The sequence below is a fragment of the Diceros bicornis genome, chromosome 7 (assembly GCF_020826845.1).
Source record: "Diceros bicornis minor isolate mBicDic1 chromosome 7, mDicBic1.mat.cur, whole genome shotgun sequence".
Lineage (NCBI taxonomy): Eukaryota > Metazoa > Chordata > Mammalia > Perissodactyla > Rhinocerotidae > Diceros > Diceros bicornis.
In genome coordinates, this window is record NC_080746.1 from 55,174,720 (window position 1) to 55,201,029 (window position 26,310).

General features: G+C 36.2%; 1 protein-coding gene across 1 annotated transcript in view; it reads right to left on the bottom strand.

The window, feature by feature from the left end:
* UVRAG (UV radiation resistance associated) overlaps window positions 1-26,310 on the bottom strand; it is a 286,261-nt gene that overhangs the window by 43,650 nt on the left and 216,301 nt on the right. Inside the window, exon 13 of the mRNA XM_058545581.1 lies at window positions 24,211-24,289. Coding sequence (XP_058401564.1) covers window positions 24,211-24,289 — 79 coding nt within the window. The remainder of the gene's footprint in view (window positions 1-24,210; window positions 24,290-26,310) is intronic.

Below are 26,310 nucleotides of genomic sequence, written 5' to 3' on the forward strand. Positions count from 1 at the left end.
TTTTCTGAGCTTCCAAAGTCCTCGCTTGTAAAGTGGGGATAATTTCGTCTATCTTATAGGGTGCTAGGAGCACTGAAATGCCTTGTCTGACACACAATATCTGTAATAGTATCTTAGCTGTTTACATTGGCTTATGGCATATCAGTTGGTCAGTTATGCAGTCAGTAAGTATTCACTGAGGACATCAAGTGCACAGAGTTCTGATTAGTCAGAACTCCTAGGAAAAACATGCAAAACTGGAACAAAATTTAAAAATATTACCATACTATTCATGATCAGGTCAATTTAAGAACACAGTAACAAGTATCTATGAGCTTAAAGATTTCTCCAGAATCTCATGCAGGAATTAACCAAGAATACATTTAACTTTCTCACTGGCATTCCTAAGTACCCACATACATTCATAAGTATGTATGTATGTGCGTGCGTGCAGAAACATTAGGACTCACAAAGGAAAAATAAATCTCTCACACTTGAAAATTAAGGAACTGCATAGGCAGCAAATCTCTGGGTGAAGGTAATGCAGTGGGTTATACAAGCCAATAATTTATCTTAGGGCTTTACAAAATGTTAGACACTAGGAAAGGAACCAAAATAAGTCAAATTACATCAATAAAAAGGTATGACAAGCTGTACTGCTTGGGCTGGGATGCTATTTCTTGCTATAAACAGAAATGGCTAGAATTTGGATGACTAACTAAACAGTGTAATAATAAAAACAAAGCATGTTATAATAGCTGCTGCTAGATCCACAACCTTGGGGATCAATGAAATAATGCCTGTTGCCATGTAGATACAACGTCGTGGGTTTTTGGTTTTTTGGGAAAAATAAGTTTAGATCATTTCTAAACTAGCAATTTGTCTGCCTAGGTTTTGTTAAGTCTGTTACGGTTATGATAAAATACGATCTTCCATATTAAATCACTTATGACCTTGGTAAAATATTACTTTATATTAACTGACTCTTGAGATGCTTTAATTTTATGAAACATGCACTTTAGTTTTTAAAAGTATGAAAGCAATACTAGGTATCCCTAGTCTACTACTTCATGTCAACAAGCCACCAAAGATCTGGGAATACATAGGAAAAAAATATACCAAATCTCCATCTAATTAGTTTCAAATATGAAAGGATATCTGCAATTAAAAACAATATACTGCCAATACTTTAAATCCACAAACACACAAGGAACAGGTCTGATTGGCTTCCTAGATTCATGTCTCCCTGCCCAAGGTTATTCCATGGAAGAAATTTACCAAACAAAGTAAAAAGCTGTGGGAAAATCCAACACCCACTTTAGGGCAGAGGTCAGTGCCTTTACAGATGTGCCATGACAAGTATTTCTGGAATACATGGTGAAAAGAACTAAAGAAAGATTCTAGCCCATGGATTAAGCTAGGGCATTCACAGTTCAAAAATATATCTTACATAGTTCCATTAACAGGCTCAAATTTTAAATTATAAATACATAAGTAGGAGGTAAGTCATCTTTGTATTACTTATTTTAAATCAGATTACTTTCCTCTTAATTAGTGACCTATCTGCTTACTGAGGGAAAGGGACTTTGAGTACTCTGGAACTGTGAGGGAAAGTGGATTCTCCGGGCCATCACAACTTTGGGGCTCAAGGTTACAAGAGACGAGAATGAGAACACTGGGCATCAGCGGCACATGGTATCTGGCAGGTAGCAGGAGCTCAATAAACACATGGTGATAAACGAGCTGGGAAAAAGACACACAGAAAAGGACCTGGAAATATGACAATGACAAATCTGCCTACTTTGATACTTGATCACAGGACCTGAAGCCGACAAACGCTAAAGGTGCCATTGGCTGCCACTGACATAAGTAACATAAATTGCCAGTGCCCAGGTTAGAGTAGTCTGCTCTGTAGCAGACAAGCAGAAAAACATATGATAAAGTCCCATATACAGTGAAAAAGAAAATCTGATTTTTGAAAGGATATTATATTTTGCTTTTTATATTTGACTAAACCCCAATGCCGTTCAAAGTGCCAGCATGTAACAAACAAGGAGGTTGTGGCAGGATATAAACAAACACATGGCTTCCTTCATTGAGAATGTCTTGATATGAAAGAAAAATTGCATCTGAACTGAGCAGTGTGTTTAGTGACACAGCTGATTTACATTTGGTACAAGTTCCTTATCTTGCTGCAGACTGATAACAAGCAGCTATGCGGACTGCAGACTGCCTGCTGGTCTGTGGACCACACTTTGAGCAGCACTGGTATAGACAACCTCAGCACAATTTATACCCCAATAATGTTTTTCTAAGGAAAATAAGTTAGATTATTTGAAAATAATCACATGCTAGTAGACAAGGGGACATGAAGGGAACTAACAATTATCAAGTATTAATATGTTCCAATATATGTTATATATATCATTTTATTTAACCTTTATAATAAGCCTGTGTTGGCAGTACTGCCATTCTGAACTGAGGTTCAGAAAGGTGCCAAACTTATCTTAAGTCACATAACTAGTATGGAAGCCATGAAATGCGCACCTCACATCTCCTGCAGGAGGGAGTAGAATTGACTGAAGGCTCCAGTTACCGGCCCTCTGGATTCTCACTGCATTCATGCCACTCTGCCTGCAGGCTGTTCCCAGCCAATGACTGTACACAGCAGTGGTGCTAAGGCAGGCCTATTTGGGTGAGACGTGGGACTCCTCCAATGGGCAACTTTGGCTTGAAGACTTCCCATTAACCTAGATGAACCTTTCTCGAAATTGAGCTGCAGTCCAAGTCTCTTCCTACCCAGTCCTCCTTCCTTCTCTCTCTCCTTCTACAAGTATCATATCTGCATTGCAGTCTGAACGCTCTTCCCACCGTCTTCTGCTCCCTCCACCAATAAATCTTTTGTACATTGAATCTCTTCTTGGAGTCTGCTTCTTGTTGAATCCAAACTAATCCAGGTAGTAAATGTGGATACTGGTATTGAACCACGTGATTATTTTGGGGGAAGAAAATATTAGTATAGAATTAACTACAGTGCATCTAAGACATTGTATTTTCTCACAGTAAAGGAAGTCTGACAGAAGGAGCACATTAAAAAGGCTGCCACTGTCTAACTTTCTCTTTCTGCACCTGGGATAACACACTAAGCGTGAGGACCAAAGCTGGAAGGTAGTGATGTTGGTAGTGACACTAACAGAAGCATGTGTGCTAGCCGATTTGCAAAACTGCCACTTCTTGGTATTCTTAACTTCATATTGCCAGTTCTGAAAAAGTAATAACAGCAAAAACCCAAAGCAAAACATAAGGGTACCATGCTGCCATGGTGCTGCCAAAGCCTCCGAAGGCAGTAATTTATGGATTCCTCAAATGGAAAGTCACATTAGCAACTTTGCCAAATGTCTCAAATGGAGATGATAATGAATGGAATTGAAGAGATATTTACTGAATATATATCCTGGTTAAGGTGACAGGTGGAGAATTCACCAGAATAATTAGATTTTATATATATATGGACTATTTTTCATATGGGACAACTTCTTTTATACCCCCTCATCCCCCAGAGCCTAGTGTAGTACATTCAATTATACTTTTTGGCTGATACATCCAAAAGGTACACAAAACTCTGTATATATTCTGAGTTCCCAATGAAAATTAGAAAACCAAGATCACTTATAAAGTACAGCGAAACTAGGATAATATATTTTGTTTAGAAAAGGAGATTATATAAAAGTAAAATATTAATTAACTAAAAAAATAAATAATATTATGTATATTTTAATGGCTATGTTTTAGGGAAGGAAAGAGAATAAAAACGACAACATAATAACAAACATCTTCGCTTTTCACATCTTACATGTCTTACCAGAATAAAAGATTTCAGACCATTACTAAAAGCTTTGCATTCTCTTGGACTCAAATTCAGATATTAATAACTCCTTTATAGAAATAAATAAAAAAGCACTGATGAAAGATGTAAAGTGCATTAGTGTTCGTGTTATCTCTCCTGGTATGAGTTTAATGGGTATCTTAATAAGGAGATATAAACTAATGTCACTGATTAGGAAATATATCCACTCACATCCTTTAGTAGCTCCAACGGAGCTTCAAGATGATGTCTGAGTGGAGTTACTATAAAGCAAATGATGAATTAGTGTCAGGGCAAAGCGACACATAAATGTGCCTCAGAGATGAAACAATTATATTCTATACCACAAGTTAAAGGGCAACTCCAAAGATAGCGCAGTCAGTCCTAAAGCAGGGCTAACCAATTTGGCTAAGCCCACTGCTTGGAACTTGCTGAAGTTAAGCTGTTTTGATAGCTGGGCCACAGGCTTCCTTGGCTATAATAACCTGAAAGTAACATTTATGTGTTTTAAGTCCCTTTTAATCTCCTAAATACCATGAAGTGATGTTTATCAGATTTTAAGACACTGGCACATTCCGCTCAGATGATTTCATTTTCAGGGGATCTTGTCATTACGAAGGCTTATTAAAAGAAAGTGAAGGTTCACAAGCCTTTAAGAAGAATCCCAAGTGACATTATAAACTAAATCTAAAAAGCTTTTTTTTGGCTTGGCTACACAAAGTAATTTCCTTTTCATGGTTAGTTTAGCGGTCATAGTTCAGCAAACTTTGGATAAAGTGACCACCACAATTAGTATATCAAAAATGTAGACACTGTTTCTCTCACTTTCTCTTCTAATTAGGTTCAATTTTAACACTCAGTGCAGGGGCTTGACCTACAAGTGGTAAATGCCCAAATACCCACAAACTCATTTACTACTAGAACATCTGGGAAATCTTCTGTACTTTTAGGCACATTTTCAAGAAAAGATATCTATCCAAAACTCAGTCTATTCATTTATTCAGAGTTTATTTTTATATTACATAGCTTAAAATGGTCACAAACGTTGCTTCCAATTTATCTTTCCCTAACATGGAGAAAAAAATATCAAAAATACTCCATGCAGATTTATGTCAGTGATTTACTTAAAATTCCTTCTCTACCAAGGATTTATTTAATTACCCCAAGCCTCAGTTTTCTCATTTGTAATATGAGGGTAACAATAAAAACCTGAAAGAGTTATTGTGAAGATTAGGGATAAGGAATAAAAAGTGCTTTGCATAGAGGTACTCGATAAAAGCAGACATTCTTATTTTTGAACCTAAGACAAATGAACTTCCAAGTGCTCTAGTTCAAATTCTTTTTTTTTCCTGGTATATGACAATGAAATATCAAGCCTTTAGTAATGCAAATATTTCTCAGAGACTACAAGAATTCGATGAAATGGTGTCACACATACTTTTTTTATTGTTATCCTATAATTTTGAATGTCAAGATACATACATATATACATACACACATATAGCATAATGGTTAAAACACATATACACATTGTTTAAAGGATCATTCTAAAGCAAACCCCTGAGTAACCACCACTCAGCCAAGAAACAGAATGGTGCTGCCGCCCCAGAAGCTACGTGAGCCCCTTTCTCATTATGACCCCTTCTCTCTCCCAGAGGTAGTCACCATCCTTGCTTTTTGTGCAGTTTTCATCCCTAACAATATGGTTTAATTTTGCCTATTTTTGAACCATACATAAATAGAATAACATTGTGGAGATTCTCTTTTGTTTTGTTTCTTTTACTCAACATTATGCTTCTAAAATTTATCCTTATCATTGCATATAGCTATGGTTTCATGGCTGCACAGTATTTGATTACATAAATAAATCATGATTAATGATAAACATATTGTTGACAGATTTTAAGTTGTTTCCAGTCTTTGGCTATTAAGAACAAGGCTACCATAAACATTCTCATATGCCTATCTTCAACTTCACTGGATAATGCCAAATTGTTTTCTAAAATGATTCAATCAATTTATACTCCCACCACCTCTACTTTAAGAGTGAACAATTTATTGTGTGTTTTTTTTTATCATGTATGTGCTCAACACAAGATTGAGAGGAATCACAGAACATTACCGCTAGAAGGAAATGCAGAGATTATTTACTTCACCTTCCTTATTTTGGAAGAAGGATCTAGGGCTTAGAAAGACGAAGAGACTTGCCTAATGTCACAGTGAGTAAGAGGCACACTGAGTTAGAGAACCAAAGAGTTAGAGGTAACTCTGAAGCTAGAACACAATCTAGGGCTCTAAGACATTAAGCTGCCTTGCAAGGCAGTCTGGAAACAATGAGATACTATTATGTATAAATGTGAACACAACGGGGACAAAGAATGTTTTAGAGCAGTTTAGAAAAAATCGACAACAACCTTATGTTGTACAATAGAGTTTTGTGAGCCCCACTACATAAATAAGGACACTGAGGCCCAGAGAGAATTTTCTTATACAATGCCACAACTATCAAGCGGCAACACTGAACCAAGAATTGAACCCACGTGCATTTGCGCCTGTGTCCTGACCACACTATACTTGCCCTAAAACCTACTCAGCCAAAGGAATACCGCTGTATTTTAGAAAGTATGAAAAAAGTAACGTTGATTTTGTTAATTTTACTAAGAACTAGTGAATAAAAAAGGGGAAGTACACATTATTAAAAAAAAATGTACCTAGGCAACTCCTATAAAGCTGAAATCTTTACATCTGCTGGCATATCTTATAATTTGACGGTAGAAGCCAAGCACTAATGAATAGATTAAGAAACCTGGTTTCTAGTTTCAGGTTCACCACGAAGCATTTGTGCCATTTTGAGAATGTCAAGAAACCTCACTAGGCCTCAGTTTTTATCTGAAAAAAATTATAATTTTTATACATACACACATATTTTATTATAAAAGCAATATGTACTCAATAGCATATATTCAACTCCATATTCTCCTTTCTCCACTAATAACAAAAGTATTTCTATGCTATTATCTAATCTTCATAAAAATTTTAATGACTGTGAATATTCTTCAGTTTCTTTAACCTACCCCTAGAGAGCTATTTTCAGTTATGATAAATGTCCTTTAACTGTTTTCAGGAAGTTACAACTATTTCCTTATGATAGAGTTCCTAAGAATTACTAAATCAAAGGTGAAAATTCTTATTAAATTTACTTCAGAGAAGAAATTGTGAGGATCAGTGTATGAGCTTTTTGTGTGAAAGCACTTTGAAAATTATAAAGTGCTACATAAATGCATGGTGGTATTATCGTTATTATTAAGTCCATATTGTATTGGACTTAAATGACCCGTTATTTACCTGGTATGGTACTCCATAAATTTCTGCTTATATTCTATAAACAAAATCACCAGCAAACTGTTTGTAAATTATATCTTAGAGAAACTTAAAATCTTTTTGATCATTTGTAGCAAGTCAAAAAACTTGAAGGTGATGATAAAAAAAACTGCAATGAGCAGACTGAAATATCAATGGTGAAGTTAAGAAGCATAGATTCAAAGAATACTAGGACTGACATGGACCTCAGAGTACATAAAGCTCAACCTCTTTATTCTTTAGATGAGAAGACTGAGGCCCAATAGAAAGAAACCACTTGCCCAAGGTATCACCAAGTTCACCAAAACTTCTAATTGTTGGTATGATGTTCTTTCTATTAAACCATTTCATCCACCTTTTTTGGAGTTCATGGATGACAAAATTTCATTCCTTCCTTGTATCTACCCAAGTTACTTAAATGTAAAATGCTAGTCTGAGTTTAGCCAGCCCTGGTGGTCTGGTAATTAAGATTCAGCACTCGCAGGTTCATTTCCTGGTCAGGGAACAATATCACCCATCTGCAGGTTGTCATACTATGGTGGCTGTGTGTTGCTGTGATGCTGAAAGCTATGCCACCAGTACTTCAGATACCAGCAGGGTCACCCATAGTGGACAGGTTTTGGCGGAGCTTCCAGGCTAGACAGGCTAGGAAGAAGGACCTGGGCACCCACTTCTGAAACAAAAAGGCCATTAAAACCCTGTGAACAGCAGTGGAGCACTGTCTGAGACAGCACCAGAAGGTGAGAGGATGGTGCAAAAAGACCAGGCAGGGTTCCGCTCTGCTGTACACAAGGTTGCTAAGAGTTGGAACCGACTCGATGACATGGACAAATCTGAGTTTATAATATAGTACACATCTTTTAAACGGACAACTTATACAAGTTATCCACAAAGCTACTGTTCTAAATATAGGACTACGATTTGGGTCTATCCATAGATAACTGGGAGTCTGTAGGAGAGGATAACTGTCTTTTCTCTTTCTTTTTGTAGACAGATAAATTAGCAAACTATAATATCATTAAAAGTTCCAAAATCTGGAATTTCAAATCAACTGTGCTAACCTCCCCTAAAAGCTAGAGATCCTGGGTTTTGAATCAGAAGATCTAGGTTCAAATTTTGGCTCTCCCACTTAATGGATCTGCGTGACCTTGAGGTAGTGCACTTAACTTCTCCAAAGCTTAGTTTCCCTATTAGCAGAAGAGGACAACAGTAATTCTATACCTCACAGGGTTATGGGAGATTATAAGGAAAAGTGCCCTGTGACCTGTACAATGCTAGGCTATAAACATTATTATTAATCTGCATAACTATTATACTAAGCAATAGAGAAGAGATAAAAGTTTAATACTCAAAGCCCAATCTATCATGCTTAATCCAGCTGAGTCAAAGCCTGACTCAGTTTCTGTTTTCACAAGGATGAAGAGAATAAAACGAGATTTGTATTTTTTGTTTTAATACCTTGAATATACAGCACCACATTTTTTATACAGTTCTAAAATGGCCTCATTTTATTCCACTATGAGTTTAAAATATCATATCCATTCACTAATAGCAAAACAGAAAGAATACTGCTAAATTTGGGGGAAGTGCTCCAGGAATGCAATATTCCACCTGATTAAAAATGTAACGAACCAGAAAAGGGTAGCATCTCGTAGCCAGTAAATGCAGATAAGGAGACAGAGAGAAGGGGGCTTTATTGCCCGGGAACACAGAGTAAGTCAGGTCAACAAGAAACCTAGAGGAGAGACACTGACTGATCCCAGTATGTACGTCACCTCCGAGCTCTGCTCACACTAGTATCTCTGCCAGGAGTCTTTCTTTTCCCCTCTCTGCTTCCCTCTCTCCATTCCCCTCTCCTCTGCTTCTTTCAGAGCAAACCTTGACTCAGCTTTAAAGGCCCCACTGGAAAGCTTCCTTTGGGGATACTTCCCAAAGAACTTTTCACATATCTCTATTATTAGCACAAACTACACTGTAACGTCACCCTGGCTAGAAGGTGAGCACCAAGTTTAGGAACCAAGTCCTACTCATCCTTGTCTCCCCAGTGCCCAGCCCAGCACCTGACACAGAGTAAGTGATCAATCAGCTCTACTTGGAGCCACAGAAACATCAAGAGAGTAAACAGAAATAGTCATACCCGTTGTAGGACTCAGATGAAAGAAAGGAAACATTTTACAGCAGATGAAAAGTGCCAAGCAAAGGAAACGAAGAAAGAAATGAGTCAGGCAGTGGGAGATGGGAGTTTAGATGATTCTTTCAAAAGCTGTCTTCAGTCCCAGCCTTTGCCCTACTGCCACAGACCACTCTGATATAGCAAGGGAATTGACAATCCTAGAGAGGACTGGAGAAAGAAGGGAGGTAAAAACAGAGAAATAAAGACTGACACAAGTCTGTGACAGCAAATTATTCACACTTAGTTGCAAAGCCAATGCATTATCTCCTCAGATCTTATATCATTTTGCAAGTTCTATAGTCTACACCTATAATGTTTAAAAAGGTATATATATCAAAAGTATATTGGTTGTTCACAAAAGAACATGAAACAACAAATAAATATATGAAATACAAAAATTAATATTCAGTAATAATCAGAGCTACAAATACAAGCAGAGATATTATGTCCCTTCTCTCATATAAAAAAGGTTAATAACATATAATATTGGCAAGAGGGTAAAGAAATAAATATGTCAAACGTTAAAATGTATATATTCTTTGACCCAGCAATTAGGTATTCATCCTAAAGAAATAACCAAACACAGGTGTAAATATCTAAGTAGAAGGATGCTTCCTCACTGCAATGTTGTTCATATAGGGAAATCTTGTAAACAATCTAAATGTCCATCAACAAGGAAACTGTTTATTATAGTATGCCCATATAACAGAATGCAATGCAGAAAACAAAATTTTGTGCAACTATATTCACCAACACAAAACTATCTTCACAATATAGTTAAATGAAAAAAGTAGGACACATAACAGGATGCACTGTATGAAATCATTTACGTAATATTTTACCTATTTAACTTATATATGTATATTTGCATAGACGTTTGGAAAGGTAGTCACAAAAATATTACAACGGTTATCTCTGAGTAGAAGAATCTCAAGTGGTTTTAATGTTTTTTCCTTAATGCTTTTCTGTATTTCAAAACAAATTTATACTGAGATTGGATCATTCATATGATAAAAACGTTATTTCTATTTTGAAAAAAAAAGAAGAAAAAATATTAACTTGAAACTAAAGGCTCACTGATAGTAAACAAGGTGTTTGAATACTCTTCCTTCCTTATACACGGTACTCTCACTAATGCAGCTAAAAGGGCAACTTTCCCCCTCTTCTTTACTTACTCTTAACTTGCATTCAGCTTATAATCTACTTCCACACATCTTCACCTCATTTCATATTTGTAGAATATGGGATTTCTTTATCATAAAGATTACACTGCACTTTGCATTTTATTTATTTAGCAAACAATTACTTAGCACTTAGTCTGTCCCAGGCACTATTCTGAGTGCTTTACAAATATTATTTAATCCTCATAACAACTCAAAGAGATAAAAATTATTCCTATAATTATAGGTATTATTATTACTATTATCCCCATTTTACAGATGAGGACACTGAGGCACAGAGAGATTAAGTAACTTACCCAAAGTCGTATAGCTATATGTGGTAGAACGGGCATTTGAACCCTTGCAGTTTAGATCCATAGCACTTGCTCTTAAAGGCTTAGCTATGCTGCATTTATTTTAGTTCATTTTATTCTAGGGTTTTGGCCTTATACTTGCTAAATTTACATTAATTAGGATACTAATGATACCCTCCCTGAAAACCCAAGTCTGCATATTTTAAAATGATTTTCTCTAATAGGTACCAAAATTTACATATAAAAATTTTTTGAAGTTCATTTCCTTCAGTAGCTTAAATCTAAGTTATGCTGATCCCTTTGATGCCAACTAAAATCAGACCAAATTCACTTTTCATATGTATTATTTCTCATAATTCATTTCATGGGGCTTACCCATAAAAAACAGAATTTATATACTACCTTCTCTAAACTAAGCACTATGTATTTCATTTCAGTTGAGGTGCATTCTTTAAATATTTTTCTCCTAGCAAAAAACGTTACTCATGGAGATGGTTTGGAAAAGGCTAACGTCATTACTAAATAAGCAATTTATTTCTTTAATTTAAGAAAATAATTTGCCAGCTTACAATACTAAAATATGCAAAGTAAAACTGAATCTTTTAAAACAACTAGGATAAAGAAAGAGATAGAAGTTATCAAAGACGCTAAACTAACGTACTGAATTTATACTTAGCTTTTACAGAGCCACAGATAAAAGGGAAACCAGCAAGCACAGTCCCCCGAATTTAGAGTCAGACGATCAGGGTCTGAATTTCTTTGTTCACCCTTCAGAGGCTCAGTTTATCTAAATGCAAAATGGGGATAATAATACCAACACTTTCAGGGCTTTTGCAAAGGATAAAAAGGGTAATATACGTGAAAGATGTCTGTGCCCTAAAATAAGCTATATGAGCTACAATTGTTTTATTTTTCATTTGGAAAGATATTTTTCACACTGGATTTCTAGTTTCAGTTTAAAGTGGAAAAAATGTCTGAGGTAAAAATAAATTATTTTACCTTGTCAATTTATCACTCTCAGCATTTGAAGAGCACAGTGATCACAGCCAATATATCATTAAAAATGTCTAGTAAACTGGTTAATAGCTGATATGGTTCTTAAAAAAATTAATACAAGAACACTTAACCAACCACTTGCAAGTACAAAAAGGTAGCACGTTATCCCCTTAAACACAGAATGGAACTTTCGGAAAACCACTACATAACAAAATTTTTCTACCTCAAGTAAAGCCTTCATTTAAATAGACACATGTAAAGATGCACTTAAATATATATTTAAATACACACACATATTTAAATAGAAATAAGTTTACTAACTATCAGTCTTAAGGAGGAAAGAAGAATCTTCCTGGCTAACTCATTCACCATTCATTCTTTCAATAAATATTTATTCAATATCTGAAACACACCCAGGGAGCTCACAGAGACTACTTTTAGGTGCAAGCATAACAACTGGTTAACGGTATGTTGCCAGGGCCAATGCGTGTCAATCAAAAATGGCTTTCATATCCCCACTATTAAAGTAACCTGCTCTAGGCCGGCTGGTCTTGATATACCTTAAGCAGTCCTTCCTCAGCACCTTACTTAGCTCCCTCTCCTCTCTCACCAGCCAAATACTTTCATCCTTGGATTTCCAATTTAGGTGCCATATCTTTCTACTGAAGCATTTCCTCTCCACATCAGCTTAACAAGAATAACAATAACAACAACATCAAGAACAAAAAATGGCAGCTACCATTTATCGGGTACTCTTTCTGTGGACAAATCATGAGCTACAAACTTGACGTTCACTGTTTCTAGTCCCCACAACAATCCTTTGATGATTATCCAATCTCTATAGAGATAAGGGAATAGAGGTGCAGTGAGATTTTATTACATGCTCAAGTTCATCACCACAGTCAGTGGGATGCACATCCAGGACTGTGGGACTCTAAACTCCCATAGGTTTCTCCCTGCTCTGAGCCAGAACTGCACTTTGAATAGAACTTCGCCTTTGATAGTGATCATTGCATGCCTTGTACTGTTGGCTATTTACATATTGTGCATATTTTTATCCGTCCCCCAAATATAAGCACCTTGAGGGTAAAGTCAGCCTCTCATTCCTATGTACAGCGCAAACACTCAGATATTTGTGGAATGAGATATACGTGTATATATATATGTATATACACACACACACACAAGAAAATGTGATTTTTCTACTCTTAAAGAGAAAAAAATCACATAAAAGAATAATTATGAGTTAATTACCATCATCTTTCAAAGTGAGGATGTGACTGAAAATCTGCTTTGATCACAGAAGCATAAAGCTTAAGTTTGAAATGATCCACAGAAAAGCCTAAGAGACAGGATTTCTGTCACTATGAACTGCTTTAACGTTTACCTTACTGTATCTCTTATATCTGAATATGTCACTCTACAGAGCAGGAACATATTAATACAGGTCCATGTAAAACACATTATTAGTGCTAACTAATACGTCAACTGAAACCTTATTTTTAAGAAAAACCTAGAAGCGCAATTGTCCAACATTAGAAGAATGGTTAAATAAATTATAATATATGCACACAAATGAAATTTGTTATCTCAACTATGTAAGAAAAAGACAAAAAAGTTTGGAAGAGTCAGAAGTTGACAGAAGGAAGAGTCAGAATGTGAACGGTGAGATTTTGGATTATTTAAAAAATTCTCTTCTTCTATCTTCTTTAATATTTTAAAAAATTTCTATAATTGGCATATATTATTTTTGAATTTAGAAAATATTCTTTAAAGAAAAAAGATATAGAGTGGCACTAACATAAGAACAGATATATAGATTAATGGAATAGCATTTAGAGCCCAGAAACAAATCCTCACATTTATAGTTAATTTTCAATGAGAGTACCAAGACAATTCTGTGAGTAAAGCGTAGTCTTTTCAACAAATTTTTCGGGGACAAATGGTTATCGACATGCAAAAGAATGAAGTTGGATCCCTTCCTTACACTATACAAAAAAAATTAATTCAAAATGGATCACAAACTTAAAAGTACGAGTTAAAACTACACAGAAAAAAACCTAAAAAAACAATTGGGCTAAGCTTTCTTAGATATAACACCAAAAGCACAAGCAAGAAAAGAAAGAAATAGATAAAACTGGACTTCATCAAAACTAAAAACCTTTGTGCTTAAACAGACACTATCAAGAAAGTGAAAAAGATAACCTACAGAAATGGAGAAAATATCTGCAAATCATATATCTGAGAAGGGACTTGTGCCTAAGTTGTATACAGATCTCTTACAACTCAATAATAAAGACAAATAACCCAATTTAAAAATGGGCAAAGGGTCTAAATAGACATTTCTCCAAAGAACATATACAAATGTCCAATAAGCAGATGAAAAGATGCCCAATATCATCAGCCATTAGGGAAGTTCAAATTAAAACCACAGTGAGATACCACTTTACATCCAGTAGGATGGCTATAATCAAAATGACAGAAAATAACAAGTGTTGGCCAGGGTGCAGAGAAATTGGAATTCTTATACATTGCTGGTGGGAATATAAAATGGTACAGCTGCTTTAGAAAACAGTCCGGCAATTCCTCAAAATGTTAAACACAGTTACCATATGGCTTAGCAATTCCACTCCTAGGTATATACCCAAGAGTAATGAAAACATATGTCCCCACAAAAACTTGTACATGAATGCTCACAGCAGCATTATTCATAATAGCCAAAAAGTGTAAACAACCCAAATTTCTACAGACTGATGAATGGATGAAAAAATGTGGTATATCCATATACATCTTCAAATTAACAAATATTTTGGCAATAAAAAGGATTGACTGATACACGCTACAACATGGATGAACCTTGAACCTGCGGTAAATGAATGAAGTCAGTTACAAAGACCACATATTTTATGATTTCATTTATATGAATAGTCCAAAATAAGCAAATCCATAGAAACAGAAAGTAGAATGGTGGCTGCCTAAGAATGGGGATTTTGGGGGAATGGACAGTGACTGCTAATGGGTACACGGTTTCTTTAGGAGGCAATGAAAATATTCCAAAATTGACTGTGGTGATAGGTGCACAACTCAAGGAATAACTAAAAATCACTGAATTGTACATTTTAAATAGACAAATTGTATGGTATGTAAATTGTATCTCAGTAAAGTTAGTTTAGTTTTTTTTTTAAAGATACAGGTATAGGACTTTAAACACTTTCTACCACATTACTGGCAAATCTTGTAGGCAGCAGGGGGGGAAAGGCATTTTGACTATTAAAACATCTTTGGAATTTGTATTCTTGATTCCAAGGAGAATTAAAATAGAAAATAAAAAAGCATTTTCGCCATATGTGTCATATACATTGGACTAGATGTTGAAGAAAAAGACATGAACTTAAGCTGCTGGGTGTAAGCTGGCATTGATCCCTTCTAAACAGTGTGCACTGTGGGCCCCACGAGTAGTCAAGATTTAGAGAAAGACCATGTCCTTGGCAGAACAGAGGTTTCCAACTGTTTTTGGAAGGAGAAGCTCCTTTTACTTTCTATGAAGTCTTAAAATAACTTGAGAGGAAAGAGAGGTAATAGAGTAAAAGGAAGAGAGGTCATGAAGCCCTCATGTTCTAATCCTAGTTCTTCTACTTAACTCATGGTCTTGGAGGTCTCATCTGTAAAAGACATAATTGTCTGTGCCCTATCCACCTCAAAAGATTATAAGAAGGCCCAAATTTTGGGCCGGCCCCGTGGCTTAGTGGTTAAGTGCTCGGGCTCCGCTGCTGGCAGCCTGGGTTCGGATCCCGGGTGCGCACAGACGCACCGCTTCTCCGGCCATGCTGAGGCCGAGTCCCACATACAGCAACTAGAAGAATGTGCAGCTATGACATACAACTATCTACTGGGGCTTTGGGAGAAATAAATAAATAAATAAAATTATTAAAGAAGGCCCAAATTAAAAAAAAAAAAAGAAAGAAAGAAAGAAAAAAAAAGAAACAATGTTAGTGGGATATAGCTGGATTTGACCTGGGAAGTTCTGGTCTTGAATCCTGTTTGCCCTTTAACAGCTTTGTCATCCTGGGGAAGCACAGGTCAATTTCTTATCTCTAAATACTGGTCAACATACTTCATAGAATATAAAATGAGATACAGAAGTAAAAGTATACCAAAAGTCACTATATTTGATACAAACGTAAATCATGATTAGTATTTGTAAACTATATCCTCTAAGTGTTACTGTTAAGTTTCTGCATTTTCAAGAAAGGAGAGAAGAGGCCTGGCTTAAGAAAAGCCAAAAGCAATCGGGAAAAATCCACTGATAGCTGCTGGCCTTATGACTTGTACTGCACAGTACTAGCAGAATTCAAATTGGTAAGTCTCAAATAATGTTTCCACATTTGGGGAGCTGACACATGTCTTGGTTTATCAAACTATGAGCAATTGAGGTGTTTCATAGGAAATCTGGATGGTCACATTCTCTAGGATAGCAGTTCTCAAAACTTTTTGGTCTCAAGATCCCTTTACACTCTTAAAATTATTGAGAACCCTAAAGAGCTTTTGTTTATGTGGGTCATATACATCAATATTAGAAGTTAAAATTGAGAAAACTTTTAAATGTGTATTAATTCATTTTAAAATAACAATAGAAATCTATTACTTGTTAATATAAATAATATTTTTAATGAAAAACAAGGCATATTTCCAAAAAGCAAATTTAGAGATGAGCGACATTGTTTTACATTTTTTGCACGTTTCTTTTGCAATGTCTGCCTTAACAGAAGACAGCTGGATTCTTATATTCTTCTGCATTCATTTTGTTACCCTATGTTGGTTCATAAGAAAATCCAGCCCCATACAGATATATAGTTGGAAAAGAAAAGTGTATTTTAACAACCTTTTCAGATAATTGTGGATATTCTTCTCTGATACTACTCCCAAATTCAACAAGTAGTAGTTTCTTAAAGTTTAGTAGCAATGTAGAATCTGAAACCATATCAACATCCTTTTCACATTTGTTACATTAAAATCTATCATTTTTTTTGTACTTTGAACAGATCTTGTACATGATTTCACAGCATCATCCATTGGTCATTTGGAAAATACTGGCTGAGCTATATAGATTTTAAATGTTGACACATTCATTATAAAATATTTAAAAATCACATTTGTTAAATGTCACTACCAACCTCAAAATAACATCTTTAAGGAATGGGAAGCTGTCAATCTCATGGGGGCAAACACAAGTTTTCTGAAATACTAATTTTCATTCAAAATCTTACATTTTATCATTAGTTAATTTCCTTTAAGAGAGAGGCTCAATTCATTCATTTTTGAAAAAATGTTTGCCAAAGACCTAAGTCTGCATAGTTTGTCATTTGTCTGTCAGTCATTCTTTCAAGTAAAGATGGTGTGCCATGAAAAAAATCAGCTAGTTTAGTTAGCAACTCAATTGTACAAGTGCTTTTCCTTGAAACAGCCACTATACTTCAGTATACAGCAGAAGGGCTTTCTGTATTTCCCCTTCCATCACACAGAATACTAAAAATGTACGTACTCAAGGGTCAAGATTTAATATTATTAATAATTTTTACTCATCAAAGACATTCTTAAGTGAAACTGCCTTTTTTTCTTTTTTCACACTATGAGTTTGTTGAAAGCGTCTCCTTTTTCTATCTTAGGTCAACATGTTCACTTATGTTCTGTACCCTATCCTCTCCTCTTCTCAGAAACTTGACTCCTTCAGGTACCCCTTCTTTACCTTGTATTGACAGTTTCTTTCTATTTGATCACTCTCATCTGCATATAAACGTGCCCTGATATTTCCCATCTTAAAAAACAAAACGAACTATCAACTCCACATCCCCACAAAACAAATAAATAAAAAAACAAAAAAAACTTCCCTTAATCCCTTAATCTTTTCCAGTTATGGACCCATTTATCTAACTCACTTCAAAAAAACACCTCAGAAGAGCTGTCTACAACCAACGTCACTTCCTAGTCACTCTTCGACACACCGACTGCTGTACTGAAACTGCTCTTGTCGATGACTTCCATGTTCCCAAGTCCACTGCATACTTCCTCTTACAGTAGGACCTGACATAGCTGATTACTTCTCCCTTCCAGAAATTTACTTTTCTTAGTTTCTAAATTATTAAGTCCTTGCTGGTTTGCCCTCCTCTACTCAACTTCTAAATGTGATTTCCAGGGCTAAATCCCATTCATGTTTCTGTCTGTATCTGTCTCTCTTTTCAGCTCTGTATTCTCTCCCTAATTTATCTCATCTGGTTCCATGGATTTAAATATCATTTTTATATTGATGACTCCCAAATTTGTATCTCCAGTAGTGATCTCCCTACACTGAATTCCAGACCCATACATCCTGTTGTCTACTTGATGACTCTGCTTAGATTTCTAAAAGGCAACTCAAACTTGACATTTCCAAAGCAGAACTTTTGGTTCTCTTACCCCTGTCTCCTGTACCCATTCCTATCTCAATAAATGACATTTTCATTAATCCAGTTGCTCATACACAAAATGACTAGGAATCATTCTTGATTATTCCTTTTCCCTCATCTCTCACATTCAATCCATTAGTTCATCTCTCATAATTTTACTTTATTATTTTTTATTAAGATATAATTGACATATAACATTATATTAGTTTCAGGTGTACAACATAATGATTTGATATATGTATGTATTGCAAAATGATCAACACAATAAGTCTAGTTAACATCCATCACCACATATAGCTACAAATTTTTTTTCTTGTGGTAAGAACTTTTAAGTTCTACTCTCAGCGACTTTAAACATACAACACGGTATTATTAACTACAGTCACCATAGTGTACTTTACATCCCCAGGACTTATTTATTTTATAACTGGAAGTTTGTACCTTTTGACCACCTTCACCCATTTTGCCCACTCTTCTATCCTCCACTTCTAGCAACCACCAGATATCTTCTCTGTATCTGAACTCAGTTTTTGTTTTAAGATTTCAAATGTAAGTGAGATCATATGGTATTTCTCTTTCTCTATCTGACTTATTTCACTTAGCATAATGCCCTCAAGGTCCACCCATGTTGTTGCAAATGGCACTATTTTCTTTTCTTCATGGCTGAATAATATTCCATTGTATATATTACCACATTTTCTTTACCCATGCATCCACTGATGGATACCTAAGTTGTTTCCATGTCTTTGCTATTGTAAATAAAGCTGCAATAAACATAGGGGTGCAGATATCTTTTCAAGTTAGTGTTTTTGTTTCCTTCAGATAAATACTCAGAAGTAGAACTGCTGGATCATACGGTAGTTCTAATTTTAATTATTTGAGGAACATCTATCCTGGTTTTCATAGTGGCTGCACCAATTTACATTCCCATCAACAGTGCACGAGGGTTTCCTTTTCTCCACATCCTTGCCAACACGTGCTATTTCTTATCTTTTTGATAATAGCCATTCTAACAGGTGTGAGGTGATATCTCACTGTGGTTTTGATTTGCAGTTCCCTGATGATTAGTGATGTTGAGCATCCATAATATATTTCAAATCTGTCACTTCTCTCCATCTCTATCCCTACTATCCTAGTCCAACATAACATCAACCCTCATCTGGTCTTTTGAAATGGTCTTTTAAGTGGTAACTTTGCTTCTACTTCTAGTTCCCTATAATTCATTAGACCAGCTAGAGAGATCTTCAAAAAAAATTAAATCAAGTCACTTTCCTGCTTAAAATATTCAATGGCTTCCCTCCATATTTAGAATAAAATTCAGACTCTATACTGTAATCTCTAAGGCCTTATATGATATGTTCCTTGGCTACCTCTCCCTTTAATTACTATGCTCTCCTACCACAGTAGCCTTCTACGTGTTACTTGAGCACGACAAGCTCTTTCCTACCTCAGGGCCTTTGCACTAGCAGCTGTTCCAATGGTCTTAGGGAACTTACTGTTTCCCAGCTCTCTGTACGGCTGGTTCCTTGTCACCTCCATGTCTTAGCTCAATACCACTTCCTCAATAAGGCCCATTTGACAACTTTGTCTAAAGGAGGTCCCTCTCCAGTTATTTCCTATTATATAACCTAATTAATTTCTATCACAGCACTTATCACAACCTAAAATTATTTTGTTTATTGTCTGTCTCTTCCCATTAGCTTAGAAGCTTAATGAGGCAGGGACCCTTCTTTTTTTAAAACAGCTTTATTGCAATATAATTCACCCATTTAAAGTATATAATTCAATGGTTTTTGGTGTATTAATTATTTTTTAAATTGTGGTAAAAATATATATAACAAATTTGTCATTTTAACCATTTTTAAGTGTATAATTCACTGGCATTAATTACATTCACAATGTTATGCAACCATTATCACTATCTATTTCCAAAATTTCATCATCCCCGAAAGAAACTGTACCGTTAAAGTAATAAAGTAGCAACTTTCCACAGCCCCTGGTAACCTCTAATCTACTTTCTGTCTCTATGAATTTGCCTATTCCAGATAATTCACATAAGTGGAATCACACAATATTTGTCATTTTGTGTCTAACTTACTTAGGAGGCAGGGATCTGTGTGTCTTATTGACTGCTCTATCTGTTAAAGCTTACTTCAATATACAGAACACACAGCAGAGGCTCAACAAATACTTGTTGAATAAACTAATTCATCAATTTTAAGCAAGTCACAACTTGTCTGGAACTCAGTTTCTTAGCTGTGTGATGGTGCTATTGATACAGCACTTCTTCACTTATTAAACATCTTTTGAGAATTTACAGTGTTTCAGGCATTTGCTTACTAATGGAAACATCATAACGTGCAAAATAGTTATTATCTCTGCTCTCAAGGAACGTTCAGTTCCTTTTCTATCTGGGAATCATCATCTTTGATTCTGTGCACTTTTAGGCTGGAAATACATAGAACAAGGAAGTATACGGAAGTCAGGGAATCTCTGCCAAGTCTGTCAGATTATGTGATACCACACTGGAGTGATGGATGTCACAAGCCATACTGTCTTCAAATTCATTTAACATTAACTGCGCTTTTCACTTTTCAGTGTGATATTGAGGGTCACATGGATATATATGTATGTACATTATGAACTATAAAGCTCTTCACAAACGTAAGGCAAAAAAGTATTATAATTTTTGATTTTCTACCTTTTATGCCTGGGAACTAAAAGCAAGCTACTGCGCTATACAAAAATTCTAACACAGTGTACTTATAAACTTACTGACAATTATGGCAGGACCTGGTTTTTAAAATCAATGTTAATTACACTGTACCTGAATTTTGCCAGGCGCATTCCTATAATGTTACATGCTGACCAACCCAAGAAGGCTATTTCCAGACAAAGAGGCTGACACTTGAAAAATATCAGTCAATGGTGCCAAAAACAAGGCATTTTGCTTTATTCCCTTTCAATACCCAATCCAGCCTACAACACACACCTTCAGACAGCAGCGACAGGAAGAGGGCAAGCAGGCCTTACCACTCCTCTCAGCTCTTCAAACAACACTTGAGAATTTCTACTTAAAGGCCTGTCTTTCTAAGCTTGTGCTTTCAAAACTTGGGCTGGACTGATCCCAAATACTGAAGTAACAAATATTACTAAATTCTGTCATTTCCTCTACCAAAAAAGTGATTTTACTACTACTTTTCGTTGTGATGAAAGGTCCTATTGACTATTCAAATCCTCAACCAAGTTATGGATGCAGTATTAAATGACTTCACTTCTTTTTCTCTGGCACTTTAACACATGCCAATGCTTTCATCTACCTCCACTAACGTGGCTTATAAACTACTGAGGTGGGGCCATTTTAATAGTATGATTTGTTCACATCTCTAGAGATGGGGTATAAATGAAACTGGCTGAGAAGACAAACTCCCCTTTGACAACATGTATTGGTATATATGTATATAAAAATAAACCTTCAAAAGTTGGAAATATCTTATTGATATAATACTTGGTTAGGAGCCATAATAATTAACGGTTCTTTGATCTGTTATAAACTGAAATGTAATAAAGTGATGGTAGTAAGGCCAAAGACAAAATGAAACATTCTCCAAGAAACAGTAAGAGATGGGACAGAGTTAAATTGAAAAAAGGTTAAGGGTCACAAATTTGCTAAAAGTTTTCTTCTAAATACTCAGAAAATGTTTCCTGAATGAACCATGAAATCTAAGAAAGTCTGTTTATAAGAAGCTCATTGTCTGCTCCTTTTAAAACTGCCACAATAGTGACGAAAAAACACCAGAGAGAAAGATACTTGCTCCCTATGGACTTAGAGTGGTTAACCTATTGATCTTAAACACACACACACACACACACAAGTAATCTCTCAATTTTCAAAAAGAGTATAAAGTTGCAGAGGACACAAAATTACTCAAGTAATCTATTTTTTAAACAGATGAACAAAACTAGTTCAGCATACCTGTGGCCTTGGTTCAGTTAAGAATAAAGTCAGAGGCCTCTTAGGAAGTGCTCCACAGTGAGGACCAAACAGGTGCTAGAGCCCAGAGACTAAGGCGAAGGGCTGACTTTCCCAAACTTTCTACTGCACATAGTCAGCCTCTATCTTTGTCCTGTTTTCAAATCAGGCTGGGCTACTCCTAGTACCTCTTTATACCATCCTTTGGCATTCCTCATCGGCTCTGAGAAGAAAGAACTTAAGTGTGTATGCGTGTTATGTGTGTGGATGTGTGCAGGTGTGTGTGTGTGTGTTTGAAGCTGGGACTTACGAGGAAATCCAGGCATTTCAGCCCTTAATGAGGAGTAAGTTTTACCTGGGAGCTTCCAATAGACTTCTGACCTTAGGGCCTATGTGCTTAAAGAAGAAATAGAAAACAGGGCAAGGAGAGAAGAACCTCAGAACTCAGTTCTACTAAATGAGGCCAACCTTACTGACATCCTGACTCCCAGGCTCGGGGCCCCAGTGCCCACGTGCTCTTTTCCACCCTGGCTGACTTCACTGGAGGTGCTAATTCACTTAGACCTCTTCTCCCTTAGTGCACTCTTAGTCTGGCCGCTTCCTGACCAGGTCTGTCTAAGCACTGCTTTTTCCATGGTAGGACAACTTTGATCAGTAGTGTGAGCTAGGCAGCCTTGAAATCAAAGTCCTGTTTCTTAGACTGAGATACTCTTTTGCCAAAAATGGAGTGAGGCAAAGCATCAGTCATGGCAAGAATGGTACACAGAGAAAGATGAGTCATGGCCCAGAGACTGCGAGCAAGGGTGCTGCCTGGAGTAAAGAACAAGAGCTGGGGTGGCAGCAGACATAAAAGCAATATGACCAAGAGGGCAATGAGTGTGACACTACAGAGCAAATGATTACTTGAGGACTGCAAACCAGAAATTTGATCCGATATCAGAAAAAGACAAGAATCTTAATAAAAACCAAATTAAACTGAGGTTGGATAAGGGGAAAAAAGGCAAAGATGACACCATATGGAAGAATAATTCTAGATCTATCAGGAATGAATAAGGGAATTTTTCAGTGAATCTTTAGATTCATATGGATAAAAGGTAACTCGGGATCATAAAAACAAAAGCATCACAAATCTTATTGCTTCTATAAAAAGGAAAGGTCTGAGGATACAGCTGATAATGTCCTTAGATAACAGCCAAACCGTGGATACTCATCCATGTGATATCCCAATTGGAAGGATGTCCAAATAAAAACAAACCACTGAAGTTGATCTTCCTTTACAACCAGAAAATTTACAGAATGTCTACCTCTTGAAGTAGAGCCAAGTGTGCTAAAGAAATGCTGCACATTTCTTTCAGGGAAATGCAAACCCAAGCATCTGTTAGCTTTCTACAGCATGTAGAAAGACATTATTTAAGTGAGATACTACCTGCTATGATGTTGAGAGAGCCACAAAAATCCAAGAAGGATTGGAAGGACCATCTTCCAATGGTCCTTTGGTCTTTTCTTTTGAGCCCTGAATAATAAGGTGAGGAGACCATTGAGGACTTGCCAAAGGCACTAAACTTTTACTCCATAACAACTCCCAATGCAAAATGAGCCCCTAGATGTGGTCTAGGAGAAGAAAGTGGTGTGAGAAGAAAGCTATTAGCAGCCAAGCAGCAGAGGCAAGCGGTTTTAAAGCCCACACATTCAAGTACAGTCTACCAGCAAGTAACAACTCAGTAAAGGGCTTCTGAGTTTAGTAGCAGGATTCCAATTTGTACCGATTGCTTCTCTGTAGTATTTTTAATGGCATAGAATAACACTATGGCCAAAAAAGAACTTTGCACTATCATTGTAACTGGTTAAATAATAGAGCCAAGTGTAGTATTTATAAAGAAAGAGGGTTAGCCATCCAAGGAAGCAGGTATGTGGGAAGTAGGAGAGAAGTGAAGAGAAGTTACTTACTTGTGCTATATTTTTGTTCAGAAGATAGACACCATAATCAAATTGCAATTTCTCCCCTCCTTTTGGGTATAATGGAAACCTAAAAAAGATAAAATAGGATCAGAAGTTTTCCAAAACTTTAGTAAAACAATCTCCAAGTTGTTGACAAAGGTGGATGTTTCTTGGAGACAGCAAAAACATCTGAAGACTTGGACTAAATCATTTAGTTATAGTCATTGCAATCAATTATCTTAATATCTTCATAACATTAGTCAACTCAGAACAACAGCTGCTTTGTTTCAAAGGAAAAATTGAATAGGTCATACAACAAGGGTCTAATATATAAGAAAATGACCCACCAACCCCAAGGTCTTAGGCCACTATGTTTCATATTTACATATCATAAACTTACGACCCCAAGATTATGACCCTAGAAATTTTTTCCTCTAATACCTTGGACCTAATATCTCAACTTCTACTAAATGGAAGAGGAAGATTTAAGAAGAAGAAGAAGAAGAAAAAAAAACAGACTTGAATGCAATATATAGGATTTCTATTTCTTTTAAGGTGGCCAGTCAAATCAACAGCACCAATATGAGTGAAAATTCATACAAAATTCATTCACATTCGGAGGGGGGTGTTATTTGGATGTTACTTCTACAAGACAATGTACTCATGCCATAGAGCTCTCCTAAGACTTTCCACTTTAACCTGACTCACTAAAGCAACAAAGGCATGAGATCTGTGGATCTTTATAAAGATGATGCATTATTTTAGGGAATACTGTTCCCTCAGTGTTTCCCTTCTCCTACTCCTGCAAATGAACAAGAAAAGGTTAGAGTATACCTACATTCCAGTCATACTTTCCCCTGATTCTCAAGACCAAGCATACATTTTTATCCTCTGAAACAGATTTTTCTACAAGCAGATCATTCACAACTTAGGGGTCAAGAAGAAAATTTCACCTTCCTTAGTTTTGCAATATACAATTATTCTCAAGAATAAAATAATCTTACTAAAATGAATGATAGGTGACAATGACTGGATAGTCTTAGTTTCAATTGCCTGAGGAAAAGATACATTCCATAAAGCTTGGAGGATACTGTTTTCTAGGGAGAATAAAAGAAAGGAAACAGAATTTAAAAGCTTTATATTAAATACTCAAAAGTTGCTGTTTATATAGTGTCCAAAAGGTAAATTTGTTGTGCTGTAAAATCACAGGCACCAGGGAGTGAACAAGGTCATGAACTGTCTTCATTTCTACTAACGGAACACCACACGCTTCACATACTCATCAAAGAGATAGAGTTTTGCATTTAACTGAAGCAGTAAAAAATAAACTAGGACACGTGGTTTGGACCTAAATTGAGATGCATAAAAATGAAAGCAAAGCAAATTCAGGATAAGCAAAGTGCAACACCAGGTTTTTACAGGGTGTCTGGGAATCATTCAAATTTGTGTGGGGTAGCTTGCAAAGAAACTACCTAATTGCAAAGACATAACAACACGGGGGCACTTTGGAAGGAATCTACTAGAGTCCTAAAGCTCTGTACCGTGTAGTTGTTATTCTATAAATTACCACATATAGACTAACTGCACAGCTCTCCAAACTCACCCATATCTCCACTTTCAAGTTATAAATACAGAAACTGTTTTAAATATTGGAAAAGGGGTTGGCCTGCTGGCATAGTGGTTAAGTTCGCGCGCTCCACTTTGGCAGCCCAGGGTTTGCCGGTTCAGATCCCGGGTGTGGAGCTACACACCGCTCATCAAGCCATGCTGTGGCGGCGTCCCGCATACAAAACAGAGGAAGACTGGCACAGATTTTAGCACAGAGACAATCTTTCTCAAGCAAAAAGTGGAAGATTGGCAACAGATGTTACCTCAGGGCCAATCTTCCTCACCAAAAAAAAAAAGTTGGAAGAGTACATAGAAATAAGCATACATTGAAAATCAAGTCTCTTTATTCCAGAAAAATGGATCTCACAACTGACTTTATTACTTCATTGGGACTTCTTTATAGAAAGAGCCACAAAGTGTGTATATAACAGTAGAACAAATCTGGAGTGATTAGAGCCAAAGGTTCAAATAGGGCAATTTTAAGACAGATCAAATATTAGG